The following is a 13553-nucleotide window of genomic DNA, read 5'->3' as shown; positions in this document are numbered from 1 at the left end:
CCACAGTCTTACCTGGCATTACCCAAAAATCTGCTGGGAAACATTCTAATGGTTTATTAGTACTGGCAGGTGCCTGTGTTGGTGCCCTCTCCCTACTCAGTGTGTTACAAAGAGGGGATTCTGAGGTCCTGGCCAAGGAGGTTCCACACTGACTTGTGCTGTAGGTTGCTCCATAGGATGATGTTCCTGGGACAGAGCTCTGTCATTCTGTTGAGCTGTGGAATGGCCTCAAGGGTCTGAAATGGGGAATTGGGAAGAAAAGAGAGCTCTGCCTGCCCACAGCTGCTCAGATATCACCCCATCCAAAAGTGCAACATTTACTTGCCTTAGTGTCATTTTTGTGGGTACTCTGCTTTTGGGAAAAAAGTCCAGTAGCATCAGCTGTTGCTACCGTAGCAGTATTGTCCACTTTGGGTTTTACAACTCTGGACATATACCTGCTTCCCATGTGCCTTCTTCTGGCATGGATGCACAAAGTGAAAAATGACTGCTGGATTCAGCTTCTCTCCTTCTGRATTGTAACAGATGGGGTCAGATAGCCACAGAGAATCACCAGTGATCTCCAGGATCAGCATCCTSATGTTCATGAGACATTCAGTTCTAACACTCTCTCAAAAGAGATGCTAAAAAGATGCAACCTAGTTTCCACAGTGGTGGATATTTAAAAGGATGTGTGAAATATTTCAACAGYAATCTCTCAATTAACATGCTTTCTTTTTCTTCTTACAATTTAGGGACGGGGCATTTTTGCCAGTGGAAGTCCTTTTGATCCTGTCACTCTCCCAAGTGGACAAACTCTCTATCCCGGACAGGGTAACAATTCCTATGTGTTCCCAGGAGTTGCCCTTGGTGTTATTTCATGTGGAATGAGACATATTGATGAGGGTGTATTCCTCACAACTGCTGAGGTACTGTGTTCAAAATTATTTACATTCCTTGATTTAGYGACTTAGTATTAATGAACAATTAAATAGGAAGAATTAAACTTTAAAACTGGAAAAATATTGATTTCTGTGTAAGGCCTTTATTTGCAAGGTTTATTGCTCTTTATAAATTCTATTTGAACAAGTAATTTTTAAAAAGTTAGCACTGGGCTTAACAAGTAATTTTTAAAAGTTAGCACTGAAATCATGTCATCTGACATGAATTTTACCTTCTGTTGGGAAGGAAAAAAAGAAAGACTTCTCTACTGTGTTACCACAGGTAATGCACATATGTATGGTTTGCATGCACAAGCACATAGGTTTGATTTTAGATTGAAAGAAATCATTATTATTGATGTTAGTAGCTTTGGGGTGACTCATGTGCTTGTGTTTTGCTTACAAAAATTGTTTGAATTTGAATTAGAAAGCCCTGGGCAATGCATGTTGGTCTGATCATGTACGTACAAAGTAATTGAAAGCGATGCTTTGGGATTTTTTAAAGGGTATGGAAATAAGGAAGAAGTTTCCCTCAGTTTATCACATTGACTCCAGCTGACCTAAGCTCACTTCAGGGGGAATTTCTGCCCATTCCAGACCAGTTACARTCTACAGAACTTCATCAAAGTGCAGTGCAGTGTCTTACTCTTCCAAGAAGCTGGAAAATGGCAGTGTAGGCAGAACACAGCAAGGCTCCAAGCAATGGAATTAGAACATTAGAATGATGGAATGAATGAAAAAAGAGGGGAAAAAAGTTGCACCAATTAGCAGACGTGTGAATGCATTATTCAACTACTGCAGTTTCTCTAAGGAACATTTCATTCCAAATTCTTGCTCCTTCTGTGCTTTTCATGGAGTAAGGGGAAGAAAGTGGTCCTTGGCTATCAGTGAAGGGCAGCTGATAGACAGTGTGATCCTGTTGCAGGCAGTATGTCATATGAAGCTTTATTAAGGGGTGGACACTTGCATTCTGTTCTTGTTAAACTTCAAAGGTTTTTTCAGATGCATGCTATGGCATTTTAAAGAGGTTTGCCTACAGCCTGCCCTCTGTAAAAAAGACATTCACCATTTCCATCTTTAAAATTAGTAAAAAGCCCAGACTGTCTCCACTGGCTTTAACCRTCTTAGAAGGGCAATGATCCATCTCCTAAGCCTTTGGAAAATTATATCTTCCCTTTAAATCTTCCCCTGTAATTTCAGTTGGATATGGTGATCCACATTTCCTGGTCTAAACTGCAGTGTTAGAACTATCTTACTTCATTGTAGAAGTTGCTTCATTTTGGTTTGTGTGAAATGCTCCCTGTATAGTGAGTGCTGATGTCAAAAGGTGGCACATGTTGGGGTGGAACTGTGTTTCATGTGACAGTCTACAAAGTCAGAAAAAAATCTGTTCTGGACATAGAAACGTAACAGTCAGGGAAGTAAAATAATACCAGAAATTGTGAGGAAGCTTTTAAATTCCCACTTGAGGTCTTCCTCTGACTCTTTGGTAAAGGTTTTTCTATAGGATTGCCCTAGAAAAAATCCCTAGAAAAATCTGACATGTAAAAATGTGGTTTTTGTCTTGTCTAGAAAGACACCTGTTGGTGGCAGGATCTCTGGGTAGCTGCTCCCTTTGCTGCTTGGAGCTCGGGGCTTTCACATCCGATCTTTTTAAATGTGAGGGGCAGTGGGGCTTGGGTGAGCTGAGCACAACAGCTGATGGAGGTGAGAGGARTCTTTGCCAGAAGAGGTGTCAGGGCTCTGAAGGCTGGGAGGGCTGTGCAGGCCTTYAGCTGAATAATTACACTACAAAGCAAAAGTGCTCTTTTTGTTTTCTTTTCTTTGCTTTTTTCATGGAAGGATGAAATCAGAATAGTTTCATGGGGGTTTTAGAATAGTGCATAGTATTCTTCATTTAAAATGGGAGCACCCAAGATGATGCAAAATTTAAAGCACAAAACCCATGTATTTGTTGGGTAGAGGGACCTTCTTAGATTGCAGAGGCAGCTTACTTGAAAAAAAGAAGTTATAAAGAGTAAGCACCCAAGCTGCATGCCTGCACCTCCTGCTTCTTGCTTTGCCAGTTAAACCTGATAGAAGTCATAAATAAGTAGTTACTGTAACTACAACAGATTCTACTTTCAATGTACTTTTCTTGCTGCCAAGTAAAATAGAATGTAACTTTGGATGATAAATCTAAGATACTGTAAACTGTACTTAAGCTGTAAGCTCTTAACTGTGGGCAGTTGTCCTGTGATGACAAGGGATGTTGTGTATTCTTTTAAGTCCTACCAAACACAATAAAAGAGGCAGAGAATTATGAACTAATGAAATATTCTTGCATGTGTGACCTGCAGTTAGTTCAGAAATAATCCTACAAAATCTTTTCATTATGGAAAATATATCCTTCAAAAACCAAGACACATCCACTTGTTTTGTGCCATTTGTCTTCTCTTCGTTGTCTTCATTTAGGTTCGGCTATAAGGCTTAGCTAATTTTTCTATTAAAAACATGAATTAATTAAAATTTAAAACATGAAAATAGCCATACTGGGTTGGAACTAAGGTCCAAACAGCTCAGTATCTTCCTTTGAAAGCAGTGACTACCAGATGCTGAGGAAAAGAGGATAAATAAGGGAGAATTAAAGTGATCCTTCTGCCGAAATGACTTCTCAGATTCTGGCGACCTTCACCATTCGGCCTTCCTGTGCTGGATGTTTTATCCCTGTATGGATTTCTCCTTCATAAATGAGCTTTTTAAACTTTTAAAACATGTTTATTAATTTGAACATCTTTTGGCAATTAGTGTTACAATTTAATTATGAGTCCTGTGGAAAAACAAACTCTCCTCTCATGATTTTCTGCTGTCTGATGATTTGGTTTCCCTATTGCACCATGAGAAATGTACATCTTCAGTTGTCTTTTGCATTTCCTTTCCTTCTTCTCTTTTTCTCCCAAGTCTGGGTTGGTTGTTTTTTTTTTGTTTTTTTTTTTTTTTGGTCTCCTTGTACAAAAAAATAACCTTTTTATCATCTTTGTTATTCTCTAAATCCCTCATTAATCTACCCCATTCTTGTTTAAAGTATGTGGAGAAAAACCACACCCTGCTCAAAGTGGTGTTGCATTCTGGATTTATACATTGGCACAATTATGTTTTCAGTGTCACCTCTTATTTTCTGAGTAATCCCAAATGTTGATTCATCATTTTCCCCCCTGCCACTGATCTTGTCAAGGAGTGTTTTTCAAAGACCACATGGAGAGGGTGTCATTCTCTTTGAAAATGCTTGGGTTTGTGTTTTTGCAGTTTTCARTGCTGGAGTGTGTAACAGGAGTGTGTCTAAAGGAACAGTATGGCATCTCTACTGTTAATCTTGCTTCCTCTCTCACCTTGAGCACTACCCAAATATTTTGTGGCTTACCTTCCATTAAAAACAGAATCACAAAAAAGAAGTATTGCACTTCTGATCCTTTTCTTTTCAGTGATGCATTACAATAAGAGCWACTTGCTGTTGATTTCTTCAGATTTGATCTTTCYTGCAGAGCCYTYTTAAGCTGGACCTCATGTTGTAAGYRCCTCCTGATATTCAGATGCACATCAAAGGACTGTGTATCAYTTTGAAATAACCTGGTTGTCGTTGTGGAGAGCAGTAACTTGATTTTGCATTCTCTTAGCTCCCCCTAGAGTTTTTTTTCTGTGCTGTATTTCTCAGGATCAGGTTTAAATGTAAATAAATTAATTTTCTTTGACCCAGCTGCAATTGTTGGCTACAATTTGTGTCTCACAGTGAACTATTTGCTAGTTTATGTGTGTCATAGACTTACTCTAGACTTGAGTAAGTTTTATTTTCTGGGTAAGAAAAAGGCATAACTCCCTAAATTTCTAATTCTTGCACAGCTTCTCCTAATGACAAGGGTGGTTCTAAAAAACACTGTCTAGGTGGATTAAGCAGCATCTGTGTGATTTGACAAAGCAGAAACATTTCTTTGCTAAAGACAATACCACTGTRTAATCAAGCTACAGCTGCATCTGTATGCCAAGTTGAACATGTCTCTGTTATTTCAGGTTATAGCTCAGCAAGTTACAGAAGAGAATTTACAGGAAGGTCGTCTCTACCCTCCATTAGTCACCATTCAGGATGTATCACTGAAAATCGCTGTGAGGGTAAGTCATTTCAGCCTTTTGTGGCTTTTTGTCTTCCCACYATCTCTACACAGTTTGATTTTATCACCTAACACACCTCTACACAAGTTGGTTTACATCAATCAGTATTGAACACATGGCAGTTTCAAAATTAAATTTAAATTCATGAATGTAAAGGTAATCCAGATATAAGGAGAGCTGTGGAACTACAGCAAGTGTGTGTGTGTGTATGTGTGTAGAGCACAGACTGTGCTGTCCACCACAGTCATGCCAGCTGCACACCTGAGGCCCTTCATGGTTATCAGTTTCAACRTTTTGCTGGTCTTCTGTGAGCTTTTTTTCTTCAATTGTTTTCTCTCTTTGTCACATTACTGTGAGTAATTCCACATATTCCATATTCTTTTGCAAGAATAACAAGGAGCCTTCATGCTTGAAGCAGTTTCCATAGCTTCACTCATTCYGTATATTTAAGAAAAAAAGCCCTTCTCAAAGTTCATGTCTTCTYAGGCAAGTGATGACTGTTCTGTAGATGTCAAAATGTTACTTAAATTCCTCAGGTGAAATCAAAATGTTTCTGTGTTTGKCAGAAACACAGTAACAGAAATTCCTCCTCTGTTTGTGCATGCTACATAAAATACAAAAAGAAGGAAAATGTTACCAAGAGATTCTTTCTGCCTGCTCTGTGCTGAAACTTTACTCCTGCAAACTCTTACTCTGCTTTGTACAACCCAAGAGGTTTAGGAATGGCCTCTGCCTTTTCCAGGASAGGAATACTATGAAAATATTTTGGAATACATCTGGTATGAATTCCAGATCTTATTCAGCCATGATAATTATGTGCACAGACCTGAAGATAAGCTCTTACATAAACACCCAAAGTGCTTCTCAATCAAACTGAGTTGAGGTTCAGATTAGAAAAGAAGTTTAAATATGGTGACTTTGGGCCTCAGCTTCTGACCAAACTAAAACATTTATGTTTCGAAGAGAGCTGAGGAAAGCAAGAAGAACATTTTAACATTCAATATCCCTTTTATTCAAAGGAGGAGCATTAGCGTTGTTTGCCAAATAGATTTCAAGCAGATCTTTTCACAAAGTGCTGCTGCATAAAACCTGTCTGCCAGATTTCTTTRTTTCATAGATGAATGTCCAGTCTGAAGATATTTGTTTCTGAAGTAGGTGTTCTTCAGATGTGAGAGGCTACTTTGATGTTTTGAGTGGGCTGAAACCCCTTCTAAACTTAATTTTGTCRCAGCTGTATTTGTGATGCATAATTGATTCACTTAGGCATGGTCTGGGTGAGGAAAGAGCGAGCAAATATTTGTATTTCCCCCAGCCATCCTGTGAACTATTTTTCTCCCATGAGTTTACTTTTATTTTTTTTAAATATATCATCAAGCTGTGGCAAATAAAAACTTCACTAATGTGCAGGGAGCATGGGAGCTTTGAACAAATAATTTTTCTTACAGCGCTTTGGGAAGATGGTAAATCAGGATAGAGTGATGATAGAAAAGCAGAAATTGTAACTCAGTGCTTGGGGGTTGTGGAATATTTATCCACCACTGCACAGTAAAAGCTAAGATACAGCTGAGCAAGAAGAAGCACTGTATTTGTAACAGTTTGAACACAAACATCATCCTGTTCTAGTTTTACCACTGGGTACAAATCTGGATCCAGTGTGAGCACAGGTGACTGCAGCACCAGAGAAGGTGAAGTCTCATCTTGATTTTGAACTAAGACTTGCTTTTAAATCCTGTGAAGTATTCCGATAGTTTATCAGCACTGATTAGGATTTTCTTGCATCTTTCCAGGTTGCAGAAGAAGCCTACAGRAATAACACTGCCTCCACCTATCCTCAGCCCAAGGACCTAGAAGCCTTCATCCGCTCTCAGGTGTACAGTACWGATTACAACAGCTTTGTGGCTGACTCCTACACCTGGCCTGAAGAGGCCATGAAAGTGAAACTGTAAATATTTAATGAAGAACRAACAAATCTGCTGCAGTTAAAAAGCATTAAAATAATGAGATTATTTCTGCCTAGGAAGCCTAAGAATAGCTAATTTTTTAAGATGCAGAAAACTTTTTCTAAATCATAGTATTTGGTGAGAAACTCAGATCAAGAAATCATGAATTACACATSAGAAAATAAAAATTAATCTGAGAAATATGTTGTTTGTGTTGTTTGGTTATTTTGACTGTTATTTCAATTGAGATATCCTACACTATAGTTTGACAGATCTTTCTGAAATAAGTGGTTCTAACTTGAGTTAAGAGTTTTGTCACAAACATCAATGGAAACTTAAGCAGATAAATGGACAATTAAAAAATGCATGTGATGTTTTATCCATTACAGGTCACAGTATAATTTGCATAATTTCTGAACCTATTATTTAAAAAAAACCCAAAAAAATAAGCTTTAAACAACCATGAGGTTAGAATATTCTCTTCCAAAGAGAAACCTTACTTGTCAGTCTTGTGTGGAGTAATGAAAAATTTTCTAAAAGAACCAAACCTGCAAAACYTCTTGTTCACATCTAATTAGAACATTTTAACATTACTAACAATAACACTTAACATTAGGTAAGGTAATGTCCTGTAAAAGATCAAGGATTTCATTCCCCCACCAATATAATCATTGTTCTGAGACATGGCAAATGTTTGGCCTGAAGTTCATGGAAGTGCTTGAACAGCTCCTTGACAAAAAGGGAGTATCAAAATGCCAGGAATAGGCTTTGAGGAATTWTTAGTTGTTACTAATAAACAGTTACCACTCCAAGAAAAATTGAACCTATTTTCTGAATACTTTCAGGAAACAAAGTGTACTTGAATGTTTTTTCTACTACTCTTTCTAATCTTTATACTAGAGAGATAATCTCTAGAAACCCAAATATTAATTTTGTTTGTCTAGCCCCTCAGCTCTGTCACAGCTGCAGATTGCTGTCCCAAATTCAAAAAGAAAAGCACTTTCTCTCTCACTGCCTAATGGCAACCTGTAAACGTTTTTTTGCSTCACTGTGCTTTGGCAAAAGCTATGATCACACAAACAGTACACTCACCACAGTGAAGGAAAATACATTAATCTTGATTCTGAGCAACAGAAATAATCTTCATTTCAATGTCATCCTCTGCATTTCTATTGTATGTATTGCTATTGTGAGATGGGTATTAAAACACTTGGTTGTGTTTCATTTGAAATAAAATAATGTATTATTTTTGTTGTCATCAGCTGAGTGTACTGAAACACAGTCTTTAAATAGTTGCTGYTGAGTGCTGGGTGTTGGAGTGGATCAGCCGGACCTCTGCAGCTCAGCAGTAAGTCTGCTTTTATTGCTTGGTACCCATTTTCAGGCAGCCAAGCACAAAGTGGGAGGTGGTGGGCTGGTGGTCCTTCAAGGCACAAATGCTGGACACTTCAGTAGCATTCCTCAACCACGTATGATATTGATGACCTTTAAATATGATCCTGCATTATAAAGTRGAACACTCACTGTCTACATCCGCACTCAGCATGCTTCCCCCCAGGAGAACACTGCCTAATGAACCAACAATAGCATTGCCTCTTAMAAGCTGCTGCAAAATTGTCTCTCAGTACTAATTTGACTTAGAAAGGATTATTCAAGTTAATTGTGTTTTTATGTAATATTTAATATATATATYAGGTTCTTATTTTCTATATTTWWWWKKWWTTYCYTWWKSWAWKKWRGRGSGGAAATTAAATTTTGTCTCATCTTACCCATTTTCATTTCCAAGGTGTTTGGCCTGAGTGTAAATGTAAAATGCCATGAGTTGAACAGATCAAAAATTGTTATTAACATCAGCAGATAGACACTTTCAGGCATTACATCATTGTCTCTAAATTGAAGAGACATGGATTTGATGGATGAACCACTCGGTGGGTAAAGATGGTCACAAAAGGTTKCAGTCAATGGCTTGACATCCAAGTGGAGACCAATGACAGTGACATTCCTCAGGGGTTGGTGTTGGGACCAGCACTCTTAATATTGTTCTCAGGACATGGACAGTGGGACTGTCTTCACCCTTAGGAAGTTTGCTGATGGCTACAAAAGCTACCCAGAGCATGCAACACACTGTAGGGAAGGGATGTCATCCAGAGGGACCTGGACAGGCTGGAGAGGTGGGTGTGTGCCACCCTCATGGAGTTCAAGGCCATGTACAATGCCCTTCAGCTGGGTTGGGGCAAACCCAAGCACAAATACAGGCTGAGTGGAGAGTGGATTGAGAGCAGCCCTGAGGGGAAGGATTTGGGGCTATTTGTACAGAAGCAGCTCAACATGAACCAGCATTGTGTGCTTGAAGCACCAACTGTATCCTAGGCTGCACCAAAAGCAGCAYGACCAGCAGGCTGAGGGAGGTGATTCTCACCCTTTACTACACTTTTGTGAGACCCCAAAATGGACCACTGCATCCAGCTCCAGGACACCAACATAACAGGGACATGCACCTGCTGGAGCCAGCCCAGAGGAGAGCCACAAGAATGATCAGAGGGCTGGAACATCTCTCCTGTGAAAACTGACGGAGAGAATTGGGATTGTTCAGCCTGGAGAAGAGAAGGTTTTGGGAAGACCTTATAACACCTTCCAGTATCTGAAGGGAGCCTACAAGAAGGCTGAAAAGGGAGTTTTTGACAAGTGAATGTAGTAACGGGACATGGGGAGAGTGTTTTAAACTGGGAGARTAGACTTAGGTTAGATATTGGGAAGAAATCCACACAGCACAGTATGGATGAGGAGACAGAAGAGTATAATTCATAACACAGCGTGGAATGTTTATCATCTCGCAAGTGCCTTGAGGCACTTTGTCTCATAGAGACAAATGCCAGTTTCAGAGTCTCAGAAAATCGGTAAACACATCTCAAAAATATGTGGCAATTCAGAACAGAAGCTGAGATTAACTTCTTGAACCATTAATCTCAGATGTTAAAGTTTCCCTTCTCACAGYAGCTCTAAGGCACAATATTTCAGTGTTAGTACCATCTCTTGCTCTCCAAAATTATAACTCCTTACATGGTTTCTCTCAGTTCTCTGCAAGTTTGCCTTCAATACCAAATAAAATCTGAAAAATGTGTCCACTTTGATGCTGTTTCAGGAATTCTAGGAACTGGCCAAGATCCATGTGATAGTCATTCCTCAGGCCATAATCACCATGTGCCTCAAACTGCAGGTCTTCAAAACCATGGAAGAGACGAAGWTTATCAATGCTTCCCTCTGTTTCTATATTCTCCACATGCTTGCATGAAATATGCTTCCAGTTGGGATATCTAATAACTCGCCAGAACTCTTCACAATTTTCTTGGAGTCCCTCCACACAGATGACACCAGGTTTCCCAGTTAGGCAGAAGCCAGTCAGATTTAACTTCTTTGCAGAGTCAAAAATCTTTTTCCTCAGTTCYTGCCTGTATATGTGATGGCTGTAGATCCACATGCGATGCAGCATTTCCTTAACCCTGACTTCTTTTGAAGCACACTCCGACGAGGTGTCACTGTTTTCCAAGAAAGGCAGGCTGTTGTCCTTCACCCACTGCACAGCCTCACATATACACAGGTCTCCTGAATCCAGAGAGCTGATGTGAGAAGCCAGACGAGTATTGAGCTGCAACTGTTGCTGTCTGTGCAAAGCATCTGATCTGGCAAAGAGCTGAGGAGCTACCTGAGGATACATATGAGGAAGGAGAACCTGCAATTCCACYTTTGCCTTAAAAACAGAACACATACAGAGAAAATTAATTCTGCAGCTACTGAAGACATGCAGGATTCTTCTTCCCTCTAMGAAGCAGATTATGAGATGTGATTAAGATTGCAGCATCCTAATGACTGGTATTATTTCTACTTTCCTTTTGTCCCAATAACCCATTCTTTTGTCTGCTCCTTTTCYTTCATTGCATCATGCTGTCACTTTCACAACATYYCCCAAGTTATCCAGGCTGCTTTTGYGCTGTTCACAGAACTAATGCTATGGCTTGGGAGAAGGTACAGTTACCCTTGAGGGGTATTTCTAGCTCAGTGTTGCTCCAGTGATAACTGTTGGAGTTCAGGGTTTTTGAGAGTATTATCCCTTATCAAGTRCACGTGATTCATGAACACAGCCCAGGTGCTGGAAAAGAAGGCCAAGAGTTACACAAAAGTGTTTGTGATTGTACCTACTTTATATAGAGACACAGGGGTGTTGGAAGTAGATGAGCTTTAAGGTTGCTCCCAACCCAAACCATTCCATGATTCTGYGCATTACTATTATTTTAAGCAAGTATTCACTGTAAAGAAGAAATAYTATCAGGATTTTAGGAAATAAAACTATTTATGTACATTTCAGGTCAGGGAGACAATTACATTATCTTATCTGATCTCCTATGAATATTGGGCTATTGAATTTATCTTGATTATTCCTRCAGTGCCTTCAAATGGAGCACCCCAGTTCTCTGGCAGTTGAACCCTGTCTGTAGTCCAAAAGCAGGAAAGGATTTATGTGTCCTCAGTGCTTCAAGCTCCTGTAGACCATTAGGGGGTACTCACTACAGTGTATAATCATATGATTAATCCTGTAGAGAGAAGTGAATCATGAAATGACTAATTATCTTTCCAAGTTCCTTGACAATCTGCTATGGAAAAAAACCCACTACTCCTACACAAGCCTTCCCTACAAAGTTCATAAAACTCCTCTCTGAAAGCTAGGAAAAGGGTGTGTTTTAGAAAGATACCTAAGCTTGTACCTAAAGTTTCCAAAAAATTATGAGGCCACCTCATTACCCATTAAATGGTTCTAATGTTTAATTATCCTTCTTCTGAGTAAAATGGCTTTCAGACTGAGTTTGTGTTTTTAACCTCTAGTCACTGCTTTGGCATGCACTCAGACCTATGTTCTYTGTTCAAGTATTTATCAATACTTCAATCCCTTTCCTCAGTTAAACCATTGTAACTCCTTATACTGCAAGTTTGGTTTCTCTGCTGATAGGCTGCTCTTGTTTTAGTGTTTGACTCCTCTTAATTGTATTCTGCCATCTGGGGCTATTTTTACATTGCTGTATTTCAAACGCAGATCAGTAAATGTCAGCAGCAGCCAATATTCTCTATTAYTCTTGACTTTTGAAAGAGCAAACAAAAACGAGGTGGCTTTTTTACCCGCTTTTCTCAGGGTAATTTTCAAGTGTGTGCAGAAGGAGTAAAGGCAACACCACCCCTGAGCAGGTCTCCTTGGCAGCTCTCACCTTCGCCTCCCCTACATCGAGAGCGATGCGATATTCCAGCTGTGGGGGCAGGGCTCCGGCAGCGCTCCTCAGGTAGCGCTGGATGCTGGGCACGGCGTCCTCATCCAGGCTGAGCTCCCCTCTTTTGGGAAACATGGAAAGGAGCATTTCCACCTCCAGCAGCTGGAGCTCCAGGCATTCTTTCACCGTGACWGCCATTGCACTGCCCTCCGTGCACGCCTGGAACGGGAGAGCTGGAGTCAAACCCCGGGGTTTAGTACATGGTGAGGTTTAGCAGCACTTTTAGGGGAGCCCCGCGATTCTTTACGGGCAGAGTTTGGTTGAACACGGCTGCACACAGCGCTCGGCAGCCGGGCCCTCACAGCCCCGCACCGGGCACGGCTGCTCCGGRGGAGCCTTGGGGACCCTGCCGGGCTCAGGGATGGAGCAGAGCACGGAACGGAGCCCCGCCTTGATGAGCGGCGACAGTGACACTTTATTTATTTTATTTATCAGCAGATACACCCAGAGTWATCTGGGTGTCGTGGTTCAACCCCAGCCGGCAGCCAGGCCCCACACAGGCGCCTCCCCACCCGCGGGATCGGGGAGAGAATTGGAAAAGGCAGAAAACTCACGGGTTGAGATACAGACAGTTCCTTGGGGAAAGCAAGAGCCGCGCACTCACCCAAGCAAAGCAAAGCAAAGCAAAGCAAGAATTAATCCAGTGCCTCCCATGGGCAGGCGGGTGCTCAGCCATCCCCAGGACAGCAGAGCCCCATCACAGGTAACGGCGACTGGGGATGACAAACGCCATCACTCCAAACATGCTCCCTCCTCCTCCTTCTTTCTCTGCTTTATATACTGAGCATAATGTCACATGGTCTGGGAATATCCCTCTGGTCAGTTTGGGTCATCTGTCCTSGYTGTGTCTCCTYCCRSYTCCTCATGCACCCGCAAGCCCCCTCCCCACCCTGGCAGCACGAAAATCAGAAAAGGCCTTGGCTCTGTGTGAGCCCTGYTCAGYGATAACARAAACATCTCTCTGTTATCAACCCWGTGCTCAGCACGAAAACACAGCCCCGTACCGGCCACTGTGAAGAAAATTAACTCTGCCCCAGCCAAAAGCAGCACACTGAGGGGGCAGCTTTGCAATCCGGGGAGCTGTCAGTGGAGCTGTGCGAGCCCGGCCTGTGCCAGGCGCGCTCCCGCCGCCGCCATTCCCGACCGTTCCGCCGGATGCTCCCGCCGGGATGGGCGGGGCGGGGCGTGGCCAGGGCGGGGCGTGGCCAGGGCGCCACGCGGCGGCCGAGGCTCCG

At 41.4% G+C, this 13553-nt stretch overlaps 2 protein-coding genes across 2 annotated transcripts in view; one reads left to right on the top strand and one right to left on the bottom strand.

The window, feature by feature from the left end:
• Positions 1-7206, top strand: part of ME1 (malic enzyme 1) — a 148824-nt gene extending 141618 nt beyond the window's left edge. Inside the window, exons 12-14 of the mRNA XM_057369618.1 lie at positions 735-908; positions 4965-5063; positions 6851-7206. Coding sequence (XP_057225601.1) covers positions 735-908; positions 4965-5063; positions 6851-7009 — 432 coding nt within the window. The 3' untranslated portion in view covers positions 7010-7206. The remainder of the gene's footprint in view (positions 1-734; positions 909-4964; positions 5064-6850) is intronic.
• Positions 7207-9865: 2659 nt separating this feature from the next.
• On the bottom strand, positions 9866-13479 carry RWDD2A (RWD domain containing 2A). The gene is made up of 3 exons (XM_057369606.1): positions 13323-13479; positions 12259-12477; positions 9866-10751 (listed from the first exon to the last, which is right to left on the bottom strand). Exons 2-3 carry the CDS (start codon positions 12454-12456, stop codon positions 10074-10076), a joined length of 876 nt encoding a protein of 291 aa, XP_057225589.1. The 5' UTR covers positions 12457-12477; positions 13323-13479; the 3' UTR covers positions 9866-10073.
• Between the last annotated feature and the right edge of the window lie 74 nt (positions 13480-13553).

The sequence above is a fragment of the Malurus melanocephalus genome, unplaced genomic scaffold (genome assembly GCF_030028575.1).
Source record: "Malurus melanocephalus ecotype Western Australia unplaced genomic scaffold, MMel_1.1 scaffold_4, whole genome shotgun sequence".
In the NCBI taxonomy this organism is placed as follows: Eukaryota; Metazoa; Chordata; class Aves; order Passeriformes; family Maluridae; genus Malurus; species Malurus melanocephalus.
This window is presented reverse-complemented; position numbering and strand designations above follow the sequence as displayed.